The sequence below is a fragment of the Takifugu flavidus genome, chromosome 4 (genome assembly GCF_003711565.1).
Source record: "Takifugu flavidus isolate HTHZ2018 chromosome 4, ASM371156v2, whole genome shotgun sequence".
Taxonomy (NCBI): Eukaryota; Metazoa; Chordata; class Actinopteri; order Tetraodontiformes; family Tetraodontidae; genus Takifugu; species Takifugu flavidus.
Genome location: NC_079523.1, coordinates 10,904,943 through 10,926,059, shown reverse-complemented (window position 1 = coordinate 10,926,059; position 21,117 = coordinate 10,904,943). Strand labels below are relative to the sequence as shown.

Here is a 21,117-nt window from a genome sequence, read left to right as displayed (position 1 = left end):
CCATCTTAAAGGAATGGAAAGATAGGAGATGTTGGTTTTTCATGTCGCTTAGATTAGCTTACCCAACAGTCTGCATTTGACATGCAAATTCAAACTGTTGGTGGTCCGCAGTCATGTTATTACTTGCTTGAATCCCATAGTCTAAATATTTAAAAAGTAAACGCTCCCACTGCCTGGCCATATTTCACATCTGTGCATCCTTTTCAGAAATGATGTCTGAGCTAGTGAAATTGTGTGGTCAGTGGTGGATGGACGTTCTCTGCTGTGTGGCATTTTAACATCTCTGCAGCTGCCTCCTGCAACATGGCACAGTACACACATACACACACACACATACAAACACGCACACACACACTGCAGCCCTCCAGCTCTCTTCAGTCCAGGGGGCAGTAAAGTGGTTATCTCTCTTTTTCAGATCCTAATCTGACAGCAGCTCCTGCCTGTTGCCAGGTTACCCCCCGGGGGCGTCAATCTCCATTTAAATCCTTGCTGCTTCCCCACCCACACATCAACACTGACACTGTAGAGTCACCATCATCTCCCGCCTCCTCCGTTCCTCCTCTTCTTCTCATCCTTAAGCCTGGAGGGTCCACTTTCTCTTTACTCACCCCTTGAGTCCACCCAGTCCCCCGTGACTGCGGCGATGGCATCAGAGGGCGGCAGGTGACACATGGATGATTTGGAATCAGTCATTTGTTTTTTTTAGTGGGATTTTTTTTTTCCTATCAATTTAAGCATCTTTGATGGTTCCGTCTTCCCAAGGCCAATCCCAGCATCCTTTGGTAGGAATTCACAAAGCCCATTCTGATATCTGGGAAACGGGAAGAGCGGGTTTGTCCGAAAGGCCGACAGGGGGTGTTAAAAGTGTAGGAAGATGTGGGCTGAGTCTGAGCAGCCTTCTCTGTTCAGGCTGATGAGGGGAAATGATGGAGAGATGAGACGATAGGGAGTCTCATGTCTGAGAGAATGTTCTTCTCCTGCGTCTCTGTCCTCCTCTGGTTTTTGAATGGACCTCCATTGTGTGTGCTGCAAAGGACGCCTTGGATGTTGACCCCCTAACCCAGAGGGTCACAAGTGGAGCAGGGTGGATGAGAGAGCGCGCATAATTGTAGCGCAAACACATGTACACGCTCACATTGAGGCCCAGCCATTGTACCAGTTTGACCTTGGAAAGGCCATACAGTAGTTCATCTGTCGACTCCTCCAGTGCTTCAGTCTATTATCCATTGTTGACTGATTCAATCCTACATTTTGAATTCTTTTTCACGGAAGCAAGAAGTGTAAATCTATTTATATATCTTCATTCAAGGTGAATGAGTCGAGAACCAACTCTTAGTGATGATGGTGAAATGGTCAAACGTAGTTTATTACAAGACAATCAAACACATCCTGCACACAGCTCCATCCCAAAATGTCCTAAACATACAGTCATGATGGCTTTTATTCTGTAAAACAATAAGCAAATGCCTGTTAATGAACCTTCATAAATCAGAATTAGTTGGACCATATGTGTGATGAGGGGAATAAACGGGGCGAGATTTGACATTGGGGCACCCGTTGCTGCCAGCGCCTGCGTTGGAGCCACTGTTCTGTTTGCACGACTGCAGTCCAGCTGGATCTCCTGGTCAGTGTGTCAGTAAGTCTGTCATGTGTGGGTGCGTCTGACTCCTGAGTGCTTCTGAGTCCTGCGGGCTGATGGCCGGCAGGCACGGCCCAGCCACCGGTGCTTCACCTGGCTGATTGATGTGGTCCTGTTTGAAGTCCTCCCGGGGAGAAAGAGCTCTATTCATGCGCTGCTTCACCGTCCACGCTCCCTGTCCCACCTCTCGCTGATATCCTGCCGCTCTGTTAACAGGTGAAATACAAAACCGGTCAGAGTGAAACCAAAGGAGGCCGACATATGATAGATGATCCCAGGTCAGAGCCGCAGCCGCGTTAGCATGAGCTTCCTGTCTGTGAGTGATAAACTCTACTTGAGGCTAGTTTGTTACTTCAGCCAATGCAACAGTCAATTAGTCCCTGGCATAGGTGAATGGAAGGATCTCTGCAAGCAGATTCACATCTTTGTGCAAGGTCTATGTGCACACGAGGGGGTATGGTGCATCCAGGTGTGCTTGCAGGTATGAGTTTTTGAAAGTAAATTTGATTTTAAATTTGTATCATCACACTGACAGAGACACGATCCATGGGTGCAAATGTGGTGCTCAGAACACCTTATTATTCTCCATCTGTGTGTGTGTGTGTGTGTGTGCACCTGGTCAGGCATGCATTTTCCATGTATCATGCACATGTGAGAATAGGTCCCTTGCAGCGTCTATCAGAGAGATCTGTTGTTGACAGCAGAGCCCGGGTCAGTTCCTGGCCCTCTCACCATGCTTTGTCTGTGGGATCCCTGGAATGTCATGGAATGTGGGCTTGGACAGGTGAAGAGGTTCTCCTCAAAGACAGATATCCCTGGCACAACCCCCCTCCCACCATTTTCTCCATCGGGCAGCCTTCAGACAGTCCTGCAGGCCCCTGCGCTTTTTCCTTGAACTGTTCCTGAAGAATGAATGTCAGGAAGCTGCTCTGCTGGTTTCTCTTTACGGAGGAGAGAAGGAGTTCTGGGGAAACTGAGCAAACTGGGGAGGGGGGGTAGATTTAGCATGAGACCACAAACTCTGGACATTTCCTTTTATTTTCTCCCTCCTAGCAATTTTCTTCCTGCGCCTGATGGATTGGATTCAGACAGTATTGTCACCAAACATACAGAGTATTCCCATTCTTCTGCAGATAGACTGTCAGGGCGCCTCTCGCTCCCGGTGTAGCTCCATTCACTCCAGCTCTGCGAGGAGCTCGACATGTCTCAGGGTTAAACTCTGGAAATAACCTGCTGGGTAAAACCAGGAGGAAAAAAAAATACTGTCAGCTTCCCTCATCCCCCCACCGCCTTCTTTCCTTCATTCAGATTGTTATCGGCCGTTAGATTATTGCTTCCTGTAGAGACCTGGAGCTGCATCGGCTCCCAGTTTTATGTTCCTTCTGTTCTTGAATAAAGCGTTTCGCAGGACCATTTGCGATGTTTTCTTTGTGCAAAAATGTAGAAATATTTTCATTTAAATTCACAGTCGATCATTATTCTGTTAATGATGCTACATTATTCCAGCAATTTTGAAGATGAAAAAAAATTCATGCCTGCTACTTTACACGTGCTACTTTAATACAAATGTCCCTGATGCACCAGTCTCCAGCCCCTGAGCCCCACTTCTAGTGTAACAGGAGCCATTCATGCCCCTTGACATCCACTTCAGCACACGCCCTCCTGGAAGAATTCTGTGGCCTCTGATTAGATTTCACTCCTCAAATTGAATCTGTGTCTGAAACAAACACCCATTGATGCACATCAGCAGGCGCACAAACACACCTAAACTGGATATTCAACCCTGCTTAGTTGACTGTTTACATGGGGACTCTTGTTCTCACTAAAAGCTGCTAATAGGAGCAAATTACTGCCAACAACTTGGAAATATCAAGTGCCTGACTGCTTTGGCTGTAATGCAGTTAAGTGCTGACCAATCCGATTACGGCCCTTGCGAGGGACTCGCCGGAGCCTGAGGAGGGACGGACGGGCCAGAGTGTGTGTCAGCCTCGGGGGACGGGGGGGGGGGGGTACCTGGCTCCTCGGCCACTAACTGTCACTGTTCGGCTGTAATTGCATTTGGAGTGGACCACGGGGCAGAGTTGCCCCAGTCACACAGACTCTGAACAGGAGATGTGATGTGATCAGTCTGTAAACATGAAACAGCTGCTTGGTCGGGCCAGGAGTCTCGCTTTGTTGGTCGCTGGTCTCAGAACTTTAGAAAGAAAGAAACAACAGATTCTCCTGAGCTCAAAAACACCAAGATGAGAGAAAGTTTTTATTGAAGGACACTTAAGCGTCAGCAGTTCCAGCCACTGAGGACTGTGGCGTGTTTGTTTTTGTTCTGCCTTTATGAGACACATTAGGCTGGTTGTGACCTCAGGGGTCAGGGAGAACACGGCTCTCAGTCGGCTGGGTCAACTTTGTTTGACGTCTGGAAATGTTGGGGCCGTAACTCGGACCAGGCCTCTTAATCACAGCTAATGCAAGCTCGATGCAACTGTATTTCTCTCTGTATCTCCGCTCCATTTAATGTCCATTACGTCGGCCTTGCTTCCTCATTCCACATCTCTGTCCCAGACTCCCCCCCGCCTGTCTCCCTGTTATGCTCTGTTCCGCTGGCTCCATAACTGGGAACCCTCCAACCCTGCTCCCCTCAGGCATCCCAAACCTCATTTACACAGATATGTTTAGCCAGCACAGGAAGCAACCCGTGCCCTTAACAAAATTATGGTCCGGCCAGCGAATGAGCCGCGGGGCTCGTCTGCAGGGACCAATCATGGAGGGCCTCAGCTCTACCACTTCCTCCTCTGAAAACAGCAAAGGAGACTGCTGCTTCCAGAACCCCCCCACCTTCCAAACTTTGGATCGGACCAACAGCTCAGCTCTCAAAAAGCAGCCTGATGTTCTCCATCACAGCATTTATACGTGCACGATGTTAATGATAAGGACGGTAATGATGGTGCTGTGGAAGCACTGAGTGCTGCATTAACAGACTCAGGGTGCGTGGCCACACTCTGATCTCTATCTCTGTGGCGCCTCAGTAATTTGGCTCTGAAGTTTTGTCGTATTGCATCGCCTCTGCTTCCTCCCCATACGTCTTTGGTCTGTGTGGCTGGACAGAAAATTCTTGCTGTAGCAGGAGCAGAGTTCATTCATGTCTAAAATATCTAACATATGCATTAGTGTCTCCCAGCAGGCTCTGGCAACCTTTATTTGTGATTTTTTTTCTCATGCTTTTTCAAGACCACGGGGCCGTGATTCTGCTGTGTCTCCCTTTGATTCCTGTTTAATATTCCTGTGTTGTCCGCGGTAACGGAAGGACTAAGTTTCCACTGACACGCGCCCCTCATCCCGCTCCCCTCTCATTAAATCACAGTGAGAATGAATCAAGAAACTCTGGAGGGGTAGCCATGTGAGATATCTCTCTCCCTCGCTCCAATCACCACTCCCCCCATGCCCTCTGCTCAGGTAATTAACTTCTCCCTCCCATCTCCTTCCCCTTCCAGCCCACCCTCTTTCTGCTCCTTATCTGTGCTCCTTTCAGATTCTTAAAACTATCAGTCTCCTTCCACACCCCTCCTTCATTCATCTGAGTAAATGTAGGCCCTAGTTAGAAACTAATCCACACCTGCCATCAACCGATTGGACCCCCGTCTACCCCTGCTCACGTTACCTGAATCACTTCCTGTCAATTTTTTGTAAAAAGTGTCTTTACAACTTGGCACCATCAGTTTAAATGGAGATTCAGAGCCTGAGATTGGATTAATTAGACATGTTATCCTGATGAGTGAGACTTGATTGCTATTCACTATATCCTGATTAGAGTGTGCACACACACGCCAAATCTTTGACTTTTGCTACTGCTAGGGATTAAAACCAGATTGTAATTGGGTTCTACTCCTCTTAATTCATTTGTATTGATGGCTTGTTACGCCTCTGTCACACAGCAGAGAGCAGAAGGGTCACAGCTCTGTGAATAAGGATGGACTATCATTTGACAAAGACGGGACATGAATGAGAGGACAAGGAAAAAATGAAGGGAGCTTTGATCGAGAGGCTTTTATAGCCACTAATACTGATCTGATTTAAAATGTCTGCAAGTTGTACTATGCTCACATTGGGAGAACAGAGTATTTCCCCACAGGTGTAATCCCTTGCATTAAATCACAATAGACTGGTTATAAAGAGGGAGCCCTCTTTGGAAGGGGGGGTGCACGTTGTGACTTTCCTCTTTGTCTCTTGTCATTCTCGCTTTTCTCTTTTTATGTCTGCGTAATCGCTGCGACTCTTAGTGTGCGGTAACGCTCGTTGAGTTCGGGGTCAAGTGTTAAGTGTTGTGTGTGCCGCCAGGATTTGTTCCAGATCATGTGCAGTTAACTGAGACGAGGTCAAGCACTTAGTTAAATATGAGACACGCTCGTTAAATGCAACAATAAAATCAAGATAAACTGGACCATCAAAAGAAAAACAACGCTGACATCTCCAACAAACATATCGGCCTTGAAAATGTTTCTGTTTAGTTATTGAAGAGATGATTAATAGATGTCTGCAATTGCAAAACATGCGAAAACAAGAAATATATTCATCAAGTCCTGTTTAAAAATAGTCAAGTTCATGCTTGACGCAAGGAGGCCACCAGTTTATACTATTTAAGGGATTCTCTTTAAACACTGTAACCAGGTAAAGAGCTGCTTTTCACGCTCTTCTCATACTCTGACTGAGCATTGGCCTCTGACTCAGGGATTTCTGCCGCCGCCATGGAAGCTGGAGGGTTTAATTTGGAGCTGGAACTGTGCAGGTCTCAGTGGGGGAGCAGGATGGATGAAGCAAGAGGAGCCAGATAAAAGCAGAGAGGGAGAGTGGAGAAAGAGAGCGAGTGCAATAGGAGAAAGGAGAACAGGAGATTACTCAGCCTGCTTATCTCAAAGTGAAAGAAGGTTACAGTGATGAGATGTGGTGGTGGTGGGGGGGGGGGGCTGTTAGTGTTTTGGGCTGCTGGTCAATGCACGGGAGAAAATCGCAGCGCTTCCTTATAAGACCTGGATCTCTGCTGAGCCCTGACCTCCCTGCGTAATGGCACGGCAAAGAAATGAAAAATGACCTCTCCCCAAATGCTACACTCAGGTTTGAAGTTTAAAGTGAAAACAGCCAGAAACATCAGGCACAAAACAAAGCTAAAGACACACAACCTACAGGCAACACTCCACCATACTGACACACTTATGGACACATTTCCCAAAGTGGACCCAAGCAGGACTCCCAAACATGAAGCTGACAACCAGAAGACCTACGAGAAAATGGCACAAAATCAGAAAATAACGACGCCCAACAACATAAAAACAATGGATTAATGGTCGTGAATATAAATATTTATAAGAAATAGCAGCGGAACAACAAAGCTTCGATGCAGCGTAGAAACAAGAGGAACAATTTAGCCACTGGATCACACATTATTTACAAATCCCTGACAGACGCGTGACATTTTCTCAGCTTTGATTGAAGGCGGGAAGGGAAGTAATAAATAAACACGTCAATCCGCCGCACGGTGAAAACAGTTGCCATTTTAATTCGCTCATGCACAGAGCGAGCGTTACACCAGAAAGAGTTTAATTACACAGATGAGGGCGAACCCCGTCATATGTTTTGAATGGGGACCCGTGGGACTGTCACAGGGAGTTAACTGGATTAGGATGGACAGATAGAGATGGAACCCCTGCTAAAATAATAGCATTAGGACCTTCGGAGGGAGCGCGAGAGATCCGCCGTCAGTCCGAAGCCGTCCAAGCATGATTGACTGGTGATAAAGACGTACAAATGAAGGAGCCCTTTTCCCTTTATGTGATAACCAAACATTTTACCGTACGGCCTTCAATGGAAAGAGCGCTCCTGCCTCAATTGGCATTGGGTATTTGGCTGGTTTCATCGTAAATCAATCAGATGGAATCTCACTGTAAACCGGCTTTCCATTGACCATCCTTCTTTTGAGCAGCACAATGAGGAGCGACGGACTGGATTGTGTTCCGTGAGGACGCTGCGTTGTATCTTTGTTCCCAGAATAATTGGCGACTGCAGCAGTTTCCGATTAGTCAGCCTCGCCTGCCCCCATGTAAAAATACCAGACACAAGAAAAGATAGTGAGCAGAATGTAACGGTAATAGTGATTTTTGTGAGCCGCAATCTTCTGCCATCTCCATTAAGTGGCAGAGAGCACAGAGCCGGCCTGATAACCTTGCAGTCTGGGAGGCTACGCCGCCTGCTTAAAGAAGACATCATTGGATTAAGCATACCCTCACACAACCTTAAACATCTGATCTCAAACTGATATGTGCATATTAATTGCTAATGTAATTAGAGCCGTGCAGCAAAGGTTATTAGAAACAGTCCCAGGAACATTCAAGGACCTACAGAAACTTCAGGCACACCTGAATAAAGTCCCTCTAATACAGGCTTATATTTGAAACCATCATCAAGTCTGTTTTAACCTGTATATATTTAATCCTAATTTGTTTGCATTTGTAATGTCTTTGTCCCTCTCCACCTCTCCTTCTTCGTTACCGGCCATCCATCAATATGAGCCTGGTCCTGCTCAAGGTTTCTCCCTTTTAAAAGAAAGTTTACTGCAACTTTTGCCTGCTCAGGGGTCAGGCTTTGGGGTTTTGTAAAACACCTAGAAACAATGTTTATACAAGATGCTGTAAAAATAAAATGATTGAAATGACTTAAACAGAACAGTACATCTTCTTTATATGCTGTATGTGTAGTGCTGCCATAAACCAGCAGGACCAGTATGAACCAGTTTCTATGAATATTGACAGAAGCAAATGAGGAACCTCTCGAGATCATGAAGTTTATTGTTACAATTCTTCTGTAAATATTACCAATTTTACAGGTTTGGCACAATAATATAATCAAATAAAGAATCCCCCCCCAAGAAAAATAAATTCAAATGATTGGTGGAAATTTCAATGTTTTGCGTAGAAAAATCAGAGGGCAGAAATATAAGTTGAATAATTAAGATTAAATTAACGACAGAGAAAAGGAAATTATCAATCGTGTATCTTTAAAGAGGAATTCATATTCCAGCTATAGTCTGTGCAATATTAACAGCTTTGCTTTTTGTTGCCAGTGTACAGTAAGTTGTAGATAACAGACTATAAGAAAATTGATTGGTGTTGGTATTAATGACATAATGAGCTGCTGATTCTGTGTTGTTTCGCTGGAAATGTTGCTGCTGTTTGAACAGAGGAATGGAGGAGGCAAATGGAAGTGGCGCTGTTCACTTGTCAGGAGATGGATTACAGCAATTGAGAGGAAAAGCTTTTAATTTGGCTCTGGTGTGGTAATTAGGTTTGAATTTGCTGCACTCACTAAGAGAAATGAGGAGGGTAATGAAGTTAGTCATCTTACGCCGCGTGTTTGGAGAGAAGACGAGCAGGGGATTAAACGTGTGCAGTCAGCGACTCTCCTGCTCTAATTCATGGCGTGATGCTGTTTATTGTAGGTCTCACAGTTCTTTATGCATTAGTTAAGTGGTCCAAGCACATTAATGTAATGGAGCGAGATCATGAAAACCTGATCCACCGCCGTACCCTCCAGCTTAATATTGTCTCTGTAGGAAATACATTTTCTTCCGCCTGGCTCATGTCCCCCGTGCCTCTTTCTCTTGATTTCCTTGCACCCGTGTCTGAACCGAGCTGATGTCACTAATGGCTGTGCAGAAATGTGCAGAGGGGACAGAACGGGGAAATCTCAGGTTACAGCCTGGGGAGAACGACAGAGGAGCAGAAGTAGTAGGAAATAATTGAAAGTTGGGCGCTAAAGAGCCCAGATGAAGGGCTAGTGTCGGAAAAAATGAAAAAATAATAACTTTAACGTACAGAAAATGTGTTTTAGTGGTTCAATAGATAGAAGGAAGAAGACCTGCTGCATATATGCTTGTGTGTGTGTGTGTGTGTGGTGTGTGTGTGTGTGTGTGTGTGTGTGTGTGTGTTTGTATGTGAAAGAGAGAGAGCGAGAGTAGTGACACGAGGACCCCTGTATGACCCCTAAGAAGTGTGTAGGCGCCAGTGTTGGGTCTGATACTTGTCACATGATCCTGTGCTGCTCTCTCCATGCTTTTACAATACAGTACTAATCTGAACACACACACACACACACACACACAACACACACACACACACACACACACACACACACACACACACACACACAAACACAGAAATGGAAAGCTCATTGCTTCCTTTTTTCAGCACTGTGTGAATAGAATTATGTTTATAACCTCAGGGTTTGTTTACTCCTCTTTTGTCACTATTTCCTGTTGATTATCAGAGGTGGAGGAGACGAGGCGGAGGTGAGCAGCTTTCTGTGTGTATAACGGACACCTGCTCTCTGTCACGTCACCATATCATTGGCGACACGGTCCAAGTTCACCTACAGTAACCAACCGGTCCAACTGAACGTATTGTCCAAGCAGCCGGATGAGTCTCACTTTCTCCAGCCCAAGCATCATTTAAGCGGGGGCCAACTCCAGGCTGGCTTCCTGTTATAGAAAATGGCGGAACCAAGCAGCCCTCCCTGAGACAGACACACCCTCAACTGCTCCGTAGCCATCAGCAGGCATGCATCTGTGCATGTGATGTGTTTTGTACGTTGATAAGCACGAAAGAGGAAAAAGAGTTCATTTTTACCCTCCTATTCTCACTTCTTATTGCTTTTAACACTTGAGGTCCAGTAAAGCTCAAGGACCTTCTCCACCTCTTCCCCCTGTTTCATCTCTATTAAACCCTTGACCTGGATAAATAGTGAGTTCTCTTACGTTACTGCAGAGAAACAAAATATTTGTTGCTTCTCCTCTTTTACGCAGTCATTTAGTAAATGAGGTTTATAGGCCACTTCTGTTTGGGTGTAATGGGGATGTGGCAGCGTTTATATACACGTATAATTGGAGAGGCTGCGTTGGCTGAGGTTTCAGAATATGGAGTAATGGATTCAGTGTCACTTAATCCACAGTGATTGTGCTGGAGCTATTTTGCTGTTGTAAATGGCAATCTGAGCACCGTTGTCCTGGGATGTGACCTGGGGCACCGGTTCCTGGCGGAAGTGTTTTCTTAAATGACAATAAAAAAAACCACATAATATGATGCCGTAAGTGAGCAGTTTGATCATCTTCAGATGACAAAAGATGCAGATTAAAGGAGTGTTGCTCTGCAGTCGGTGGACGTGTGAGCGAAACCGTGATGTGTGAGCACCAACACTTGCTGACTATGATTGCGAGGCGATTCGGATCCCAGAACCATCATAGTGGTTCAGTTCTGCTTTAGCACCGTTAAGGGACTGTAGTCCAACCTTCCATAATGCTCACACTTCACCTCGGAGCCTGACCGCAGCGTTGGAGGGAGCTCACAAAGATTCTATCTAACAGAGGAACAGACCCAAGATGGACTAAATTTAATATGACAACTGTAATATTACAATTATTTCATTATTTGTGATTTATTATCATAAGTTAACAAAGCAGGATCCACTGGACCTACGTAGGCGCTGCAGACAAAAGCATCTTTAGTGCAACACAGTGCAAGTACACACAACTGTTACTGAGAAAACACATTTGCGAGTGTGTGGGAGAGGGAGAGTGTGTGTGAATGAGTGATAAGGCTGTTAAACTGTTTAGGAAACACACATTGTCTACAGGGCTCATAAAGTTGCAGCAGCTGCAGTGGGTCCTGTCCCCGTAAATGGCTCCTCTGCAGGTGGTAAAACATGGTCTTTATATGTGGCTGCACACGGGACAATGCAACAGGGTGTTGTGGCTGCAGCAACAATAGCAATGAAATTAAAGATGTGACGGAGCTGCTGAAGGCCACGTGGAAATGGTGACGGTGGGGGGGCAGGGCGGTCCACCCGGTCACCCGCACGTTCACCCAGCCGGCACCAGGAGCTTCAGTCGAGGTGGATCCATGTCTCTTTTCTTTTTCTCCTTCGTCTCCACGTCTGTGTCTCCAGTTTCTGTTGGCCTGATTTTCATCGCCCGCCCCTCCTACCTGTGTGAGACCTGTCTCACCACATCTTGGGAACTTTTTTGTCTTTGTGGCAGCGGCGTTCATGCCAGAGCGCGATGATTATTACGAAAAAGATAAAAAGTGAGGGGAAAAAGAGAGGAAATGAAAAGTAGCTTGACTTTGGAAGATTAGAGAGCATGCACTTGTCAGAAAGGCAATCACGTCAAATAAAAGAGAGCAAAGACAGAGATGGGAGAAACAAGAGATAGCATCCGTGTGTGTGTGTGTGTGTGTGTGTTTGTGTGTGTGTGTGTGTGTGTGTGTTGTGTGTGTGTGTGTGTGTGTGTTTCATAGTGAGGGCATTTTGCCTGGTCCTCACAACTTCAATAAAATGAGTAAAATGCATCTTATTCCACACAAGTTGCAAACAGGTGCAGCTTTGCCTTGGAAACAAATCTATAACTGAGGCATTTGATCACCAGGATCTCTTGGAGACACCAGGAGACTCAATGTGTTGTTATCTTCACCTTTTCTCTCTTTTGAGCTGGAAGCTCTGGCTTGGCCTGGGTAGCAGGGCTGCACCTGCATAGACAGCAGATCTGCTCTATCCTCTGGTTGCAGTCTTGGGACAGTGGTCTTTAGCGGGATGTGGGCCAGCACAGGTGTAATCGACCTCAGATGTTTTGTGGCTGCCCGACTCTTCCCGGCCTAGATACCCCACCTCTCAGATTTCCTGAGGGCTGAGCCCTGGGCTTTTTGTCAACCGTGTTATAAGATCGTGAGGACCAAGACGCCCAGTCCCTGTGGTCCCAACACACAGGACGTTCACAGAGTCCTGACAGGGCAGATCTGTGGAACAGGTGTATTCCTCTCTCTCTCTCTCTCTGTTTCTCCCTTCTGGATCCCCCCTTCTTCCTTTACTGGCGCAAAAGGTGGAAGAATAGAGGCGATTGTTTGAAGAACCGATTTGGTAGCTTGAAAAGGATTTGTCGGTGTTTGTAGATCGGATTCTTGGACAATGTCCCACTTTTGAGAAAGCGAGGGAATGTGTCAGAGCGACATTCCCATTCTCTCTCTCTCTCTTTCTCTCTCTCTGTACGTGTAACAGGGACACGCCTTTCTGAGGATCAGATTTGTACATAAGGTGATCTTCCAATAGGGTGTGTGTAAGCAGATAAATAGGTTTTGTTTCAGGGAATGTTGCTGATGAACGAGAAGCTAAAGAATGTGTTGACACAACAAAGCTGGCAGTTGATCCCTAGTTCAGTAACAGGTACAGTAGCTGTAATTTTATCTTAATCTATTTAAATCACAGAGGCTGTAAGTTTTAAAAGATCCCCTTTTCCCTTACAGCTACACATGCCCCTGGATGCATTCCTACGCTATCATTGGTAAATAAATGCACCATGGTCTAAGGGCAGAATCAGAAAATAGAAGACAAACTTTAATATAGTGCACCCGCCTTAAGTAGACGAGTCAATAATAACAAATGGTTTGCAGTGTCGCTGCAGCTGTTTGAAAGCTGTGTGGAGGGTTTGTCATGTCTCTCCTGGGACACGGCTGATTATATCACACACCCTCAGTCAGATCTGAGCGTCTCACCTGTCTCTGATCTTTCTGGCCTCTCGCTGCTTTTTGTGTATTTCACCTCTCTTGAGACCGGCGCAGACAACACTTCTGTGTTTCGGGTTCAGAGATTTGACACATTTCACAGCCTCCCTCACCCTCTGAGTGCGGTTTAAGAGAGAGCTTTTGTACCGTGTAATCACCATGGATTTTAGCTATTGAATTAACCACACTTCCTCTCAACACATTTAAATTGATATTTTTTTTTTTTTTTAAAGTAGCGCGCGGTCATTACTCTCAGTATATCCCCTCATATAAGGAGTCACATGAGTCTGAGTGCACCATGAGGGTGCCACTCTTCCAGGGTGAAAGGTCAGGGAAGTTTTGGGGAGGAAGCTCCACACCACTCTTGAGTTGACCTTTGCCCCTGTAGTGGCAGGATGTTACCTTACATGGAGCTTAAGTCAGAAACAGATTGTGAGTTTAGAACCTTTTGTGGTTTTTATGGAAATTGCTTGACACGGGTCACAGGTTTTAAGGTGCTGACTTTGACCAGTTTATTCACTGGCTTCAATAACGCCGTGCAAAGAATCTGTAATTTGTTGTCTTTTAGTCGTCTTATCGGCAGTAACATTCACCATGACGAACCTATTTTTGTGTTAGTTTTCTAGATTACAATGATTTTAAGGTCATTTTGATCTACAACACATGGAATTCAGTTACAGGTGATAGAACCAATTTGTAGTAAAGGGATTAATTAGCGAAAATAAGATTGTTATGTAACGATAACCTGATGTAATATCGAATGAGGTCAATTTCATTAGCATTAATGCCTGGAAGAGCATGAACAGATGCGACTGATTAAATAATTGGGAAAAACACTTAACACACACAGGTGCAGCCAGACTCAACAACAATAATTTGCAACACAGTGAAGTAGCCTATAATAGCTCATCTTAGCATTGGTTAAGTGTAATAAAATTCTAGTTTTGAGAGAAAACTGTTAGATATTCTACTAGATGATTGATGGCTGTTGTCATCATCACCAGAACCAGCCACTTTATTTTTAACTTTTTAGAGCAGGGAAGAAAGGATTTGCAAACATTCATGATGCTAGTTTTTAGTGATTAGTGTATGTGGAAAAGAAAATCAGATTAGATAATTCTCATGATTTCTTTATTTCTTATGAGTATAAATGGTGACCAACTCGGAGAATGCGTTTCAGTTAAAAATATAGTCATAACTGGGATATCCATATTTTGAGTACAAGATGACGAGACAGCGGAAATAAATTATCAGAATAACAATAATAAGTATTATTATTAAAACAATAATAAAAAAAATCAGTGTCAAATTGGAGTTCTTTAACCTTTTAGGTTTGTTTATTTTATGAAAAATTCCTTTGAAATCCAGCATTTTTGGTGTTATGTGGTTAAAGAGGATGGTTCTGTCTGCGACCGCCTCTTCATTTGCTCTCATCTACAATATTCACAGTTACTGTTCAGAACCAACTGCCATCAGAAAGACCGTCAGAGGGAGGACACGACGAGGTGCAGGGACATTTCTGTGATTAAATATGCGTGCCTGGCTGACAGAAAGCAAAATATCTTCCACCATCGGTACCTGTACATGAGGAGGTAAACAAAAAGGTCCTTTCCTCCCACAACACAAACGCCGTCAGCTCCACCAATCATGCAATAATCAAAGCTGAAGACACCCAATACTGTGTCTCTTACAATTGTACGCACCGTCTCTTCCTTAATCAAGCAGCCATCTTGGGTCCATTCCAGCTGAGCCCCCCCCTTCCTCTCTCAGCCCATGGCTGTCACCATGTTCGAGTGGTGAGGGTGCCCAAAGGAAGGGTGTATGGGGGTTGGGGTGGGGAGCATGTGTCCGGCATGGCTGAAAGGTGGCAGGTGGCCCATGGACATGTGTCCGGCCAGAGAGGCAGTGCTGAAGGGGGAGCTCTTATCGTGTAAGCTTTTGGGGAAGTCCTCATAGACGTCGCTGCACCGCTTATTCTTTTTGGATTTGTTAGACATTTTGCGGTTCCGTGTCTGTATTCCCTCCTTCTTCATAGTCAGCGGCCGGTTCACCTGTGCAACGAACAGCGGGGATCAATATTTCTGCACACGCATGCCATTCCAATGCTAGTTCTAGTCTTTGGCCGCCCTCATGGGCTCAAACTGGCGACCGAGACTGGGACTTACATTGTGCAGTTTGTAGTAGAGGCCGCAGGCGTTGCACACAGGGTCCCCGTTAGCATTACGCCGCCACAGCGTAGTGGTGGTTGTCTGACAGTTGGCACAGCAAGTGCCCGCTCTCCTGGCGGCCGACTGTGGAAGACGCAAGAGGTCATTAAATCAGAAAACACATAACACATGTAACACATCCACTGTTTGAGATGTGTTTAAATTCCTGCTTTGAGGATGATTCAAATGTCTTCATGAGTCTAAGTTGGGCTGAAACTAGCCTATTTGTGTTTACTGTTGATCAATCCACACAGCCTTGGACTGGGATGTGTTTCTCCCAAAGTCTTCCTTCATGACAGCAGCATGAATGAAATGTCAGATGAGGATTATTTAACATGAAGCTGCACTTTTGTTGCCCCATTAACTATAGCCCAAACTGAGCCACTTGATTAATTTAAGGAGTGAGAAGACCCCCCTGCCTTCTGAATGTCACTTCTTGACTAGTGACCTGACTAATTCCCTACAGGAAATTTGTTACTCCACCGTCAGTCAAAGTCTTCTAATCTATCCAATAATATCCAAATAATGTTAGTTGATTTAAAGGCGTCGGCTGCGAGGTCACGCACAGCTTCAGAAGCCCCCCTCGGTGCGTTTAATAATCACTTTACTTTCTCCGACATGTCCGGAGATCTTGACCACTATAAAAACCTGGTTGTAGTTATGAGGCCTCGGGAGGAAACAGGCGCTGGCCCCGCTGCTTTATCTGGACCGGTCAGACATCCGGATAGGAAACAACTGGAAGGCTGCTGAGCACCAGACGCTGCAGGAGCGCTGCGGGCTCCGAGAGAGCCTCACGGAAACCAGGTCTGATCTGCTGTTCACTGTGTCTAACTCAGACGCGCAGATAAAAATAAAGAACTCAATTGTGCGTGACCGTTGCTGTTGCACCTGAAGGGCAGGTACTCTCGTTTGCAGCAGCGAGGGGGGATGCGTTCAAATACGAATGAGTGCGGCTTAAAATCTCGTCTTTTTCCATCTTTTTTTATTAATATTTCATTCATGGTTGTAAACCAGCCGCTTTTAAATACGCATCCGACAACAGAAAAGTCATTTTAACAGACTAACAATTAAGCGCCGACAAATTAAAACGCGCGGTAACTTTATCGTTCGATTCAAACGTGTGAGCAGATCGAGGAGTTCCAATTCTAAAAGAATCTGAGGGTTCTTTACGGAGTGAAAATAAATGAAGTCAGGTTTGTGTGATTAATTCATAGCAACATTAATCTTTGACGCAAGTCATGATGGGAAATGCTGCTTTGTTCCTTTTTCACTGAAACTCGTGGCCCCGCCAAATATCAGCTCACCACGTGCTTTTGACATTTTCCAATCAATACAGATGTGGGTTTACAAAAAAAAACTTGGTGGTGGAAAAGGTCAAATCTGAATTCAAACGTAAAGCGCCAGCGGTGGTGGGAGCTTTGTGACTGATGAGGCCGCGTCTATGGCAGCAGATGATACCGGAAACAAGGCAGATGCGCTCAGGAGGAGCCAAAGGTGCGCCCCACGCACAATGCCTGGAAACTGATTGAGAACATATAACTTTCCTGGAATTGTAACCCGCCTTCCCCGGCTCCGAGACTCTTTCATTCTTTTTTTTTAAATGTACTGACACACACACACACTCACACCCACTCACCAGCCTGCGTTTCGGTTTGATCAGCGGTCTGTTCTGTCCGTTCATCTTGTGGTAGAGCCCGCAGGCGTTGCACAGGTAGTGCCCGGTGCTGTCACGCCTCCACAGCGGCGTGGACGTGGCCCCGCAGTTAACGCACTCGCGACCCTCTGATGAGGAACACAACGCAGGGACGTTTAGAAAACGACGTTCTCCCTTTATGTCTTCGAAACGCTGCTTTTTGTGCAGTTGCAAACTCTTTTCATTTACAATTAACACATTTCATACAGAATTTTGGCCACTTTTCCTATAAAAGATCGGTAAAAACAGTGAAATGCATTTATCAGCCAGTAAAAACAACAACCCAATCATAAAAGTATGAGGTTGAATGTATTTTAACCATGTTTCAGAACCTGGTGAAATCTTTCGAGCACCAATAGATATTCTCTGTTATTTGCATTATTTATATATTTTCTACATTTTTTCGCATATATTTAAAGTGCGCTTGAGCCTTTTGGGATAATCAAATGGAAAATGGTTAGAAACGTAAAATGGGAATTTTGAAATTTGATTTCATGCACGCAATATTTCAACTAAATGACAGGGATATAAGTGAGAGAGAAATAGTCAAGAGATGTCTGGTGTAACAGAGAACAAGTGTTCGTCAGTCCAAACACTCAGATTTTGGCTCCGTGCACCTGCAGATCTCGTTGTCTCACCTCTTGGGAGAGCTCCAACTCGGTTTGTTTGTGCAGCCAGATTGGGCGTAATTACAGACTCACGGTTAACAAAGGGGGGGGGGGGGGGGGGGGGGGGTCGCAGCAAAGGACTGTCAACCGACAGCATTTACAAGAAATTAACATTACAGCACAATTAAAGGAATATTTTATGACTCATATTGTAAAAGAAAACAGTTAAATTCCAGGCCGAGTTTCGGAAAATCGTGAGGACAAACACAAAATGCTGCACTTAGATAAACAAAAAATAGGCGTGTGTGTACTATTTGAAGGAAATTTCTTATTTTCTCTTAACGTTTTTAGTGTGAAATAATTGTATTATATGTAATAATTTTGTAGCAATTGTAAGAATAAAATAAGCGCTTAAAATCAGCAACATTTAAGAAATTGGCTGTTTTGCCATTTGATGATTTTTATCCCCTCCCCCCCCTCCCCCGAGACACATTTGTTTCGTTCTAACCTGACTGTAGATAAGGATCAGGCCTCGAAGGTCCTTGAATCTCAAAATCTAATTTGAGGAGAAGCTCTATGAATTTTTCGCATATTTTCCTTGATACATTCTGAATGTGCTGCGTTGCACTTCAGCGCACTCACCGGTGCAGGAGCGTGTCTTCCCTTTGTTTTTGTGGGGGAAACCGTGTGATGACCCCAGCAGACTCCCGGGGTGAAACAGGCTGCCGCCGTACTCGTGCGCCGCTGGAAGAGTGTAGGCGGGATATGTCGGTATGGGATGGTGGGTGGAGGGGGTCTGAGCACCCATGGAGGCCAGGTTGGTGCGGAGCGGACTGGAACACTCCATCTTCATCCCCTCCGTTAGAGACACTTGGTATTTCATAGACTCCTTCTCGTCCATTCTGGTGGCCGGGGGAGACGCGGCTCCCGGGTCCGGTGATACGTCCTTAGGAGGCGTCGGTGGGAAAGCGTACAGATGGGGACTGGAGTGGGACGGCGGGGACAACGAAGACGCGGAGACCGTGTTGGAGCTGCTGCTGCACGGGTAGACGGCGGAGAGTCCGCCGGGGGACGCGGAGCCGTGTGGGTGCAGGCTCGGCTTGCTGAAAGGACTGACGGCCCAGGCGTTGTGGTGGTGAGCCGAGAGAGCCGCTTTCCCCCCGTCCAACCACGAGAGCCCCGGACTGTGGAGGAGGTGAGGCCGACAGACCTGAGTCGATGTCAGGCGAGCTGGACATGACAGAAAAGTAGGTTTAATGTTATCCATCCCGACCTGCGAGCTCTGAATGAGAAATTGTGACATAGACTTGTTGATTTTCTGGAGGTGTGGTCTGATTCTGAGACCTAGGAAAAACGAAGCCTTTGCTTCTTCATTCACTTCGATTTTGTTACAATCATTTTAAATTCTCGCTCGTGTTCATGAAAAACAATCATTGGGGGAAAACACTAACGCTCTCATCTGCCGGAAATGTTTCTGCAGCTAAACACTAGTAATTTATGGCTCAGTGAGTTCGTTTTTAAAGAAATCAAATTGCCTGGATTTTGAAGGCTGCTGTGTGAGGTTGTGCGTAAAGGCCGCTCCATCTCACCGTGCGCTGGGCTGTAGGACACTCTGGCCCGGGCGGAGTTATGGTAGTACGGGTTTCCCTGCGAATCCAGGTGATTAAAGAAAACATCCACTTCGTCTGGGGGCAGGAGCTGCGCCGTGGGCTCCATGTAGTTGTGCCCCAGGCCGGGATGATGAGAGTCCGGGTGCTGACCGTTCAGCATGGCGTGATGGTGCATCCAGCGAGGCTGCTCCGCCGCCACATCCATCGCTATGGTTCGGCCCTTGAACAGGATCCAAAGAGTGTGGTGGTCTAAAATACTTCTCCGCTTCGGTGCCGATTGCGGCACTGCCTACAGAGTACTACTTTATCTGCCCTACTCCCCTCTTCTTAGGATCAGGTATTTCGTTCTGTAAGGGACAAGAGACAGACATTGGAAGTTAAAATAACGTCAAACGTTTTTTGACTGATGCGCAAACATCAAATATTCACTCCATCATCCCCTTCACTGCCACGCTCTCATGCAGACTGTAGATGAGCACCTAAATATTTTACATTTAACAACAATTTCATAAAGATGCCGTACCTATTTATCAGTATTTTATCCACATGATCATCGCGGGTAAAGTGGTTTAGGTCCGTCTCGGCTCTTGTCCAGTTTCCTGCTGGTTTGTCATCCGTCCGCGAACTCCTTCCGCGGGGACTTGGAGCAACACGTCGAACTGTGGCTGACAGCAGGACCAGCCCTGTCAAAGTCAGAGGCGGAGTCTCCTTTAATGCTCCCACTCAGCCAATGGCGCAGGAATGACCACGAACAGAGGAGGTTCCTCTAATAGTCGAACGCGTTATGAAATTCTGTTGCGCCGCGTGTGAAGGTTGAGGCCATCGTTTCAACCATCGAGTTGGAATCATCACGGCACCAAAGCCGAGACGAGCCCCGTCAAAGGCTTCATGGTTTGTGCGTTGTGGCACGATGGGCGACTCGTCTCCATAAAGACAGTCATCAACAGTCGCCTCACTTTCACGCACTTGCGGTCGGCTCAACGCACCAGGCGACCGGGGCCGAGCAGCCGCCTGCCTGACGCCGCTTCCTGACGTCACTGCGTCGAAAAAGACGGACAAAAACAGATTCAGGAGATGAACTTTGTGTGGAGGGGTGGAGGAGGGGGGGTCGAGTACTGCGGGGTTGATCCCGGCAGATTAACTCAATGAAGGACCATGCAATCCGATATTTACAGTGTGACAATATCGATAATGAAACCAGTCCGGTGTCCCTGACATGACTGGGACTTCGAAGAACACACCAGTACAGGCAAAACAATAGGTGGATAAAATCTTTTAGATTAGATTAGATTAGATTAGATTAGATCTATCTATCTATCTATCTATCTATCTATCTATCTATCTATCTATCTATCTATCTATCTATCTATCTATCTATCTATCTATCTATCTATCTATCGCCGTTTTTATCGTATTATTTTAAACCCACCATGAGAAATGATTTGTTCTAAATAAAGATCGGGACGAAAATCAGAATAAGATTATTTATAAGCACCACGACTCTTTTATAAAAGGAGCATTAAGAGGAAACCGTGCGCGCAGATTGAAGGAGGAGTGCAGGGACGAGGGTGGCAGTATTAGAGCTCATCAGCATGATAATGTGGAAATACACATGCTCGGAGTGTGAGCCCTTTTGATCTGGCGTGGCGATAAAACCTTATCGGCGGCGAACATCCACTTCCATTTTAGGATTTGACATTAATTCAATCCGCCCTTTTTTTCACTGCACTTTTTCTCTTACGGGCCCAGGAGAATGGGGTCGCGGCCCG

The 21,117-nt window shown here is 45.8% G+C and overlaps 1 protein-coding gene across 2 annotated transcripts; it reads right to left on the bottom strand.

Annotated features, from left to right (window-relative positions):
* Positions 1 to 14,344: 14,344 nt before the first annotated feature.
* Positions 14,345 to 20,093, bottom strand: gata2b (GATA binding protein 2b). Of its 2 annotated transcripts, XM_057030987.1 has the most exons (7): positions 19,872 to 20,093; positions 19,328 to 19,695; positions 18,381 to 18,968; positions 18,247 to 18,294; positions 17,074 to 17,219; positions 15,396 to 15,521; positions 14,345 to 15,281 (listed from the first exon to the last, which is right to left on the bottom strand). In XM_057030987.1, the coding sequence occupies exons 2-7, from the start codon at positions 19,551 to 19,553 to the stop codon at positions 14,997 to 14,999; spliced, it is 1,419 nt and encodes a 472-aa protein (XP_056886967.1). In that variant the 5' UTR covers positions 19,554 to 19,695; positions 19,872 to 20,093; the 3' UTR covers positions 14,345 to 14,996. The 2 variants fall into 2 exon arrangements, with proteins under 2 accessions (XP_056886967.1, XP_056886968.1); XM_057030988.1 differs by lacking the exon at positions 18,247 to 18,294.
* Positions 20,094 to 21,117: the final 1,024 nt, after the last annotated feature.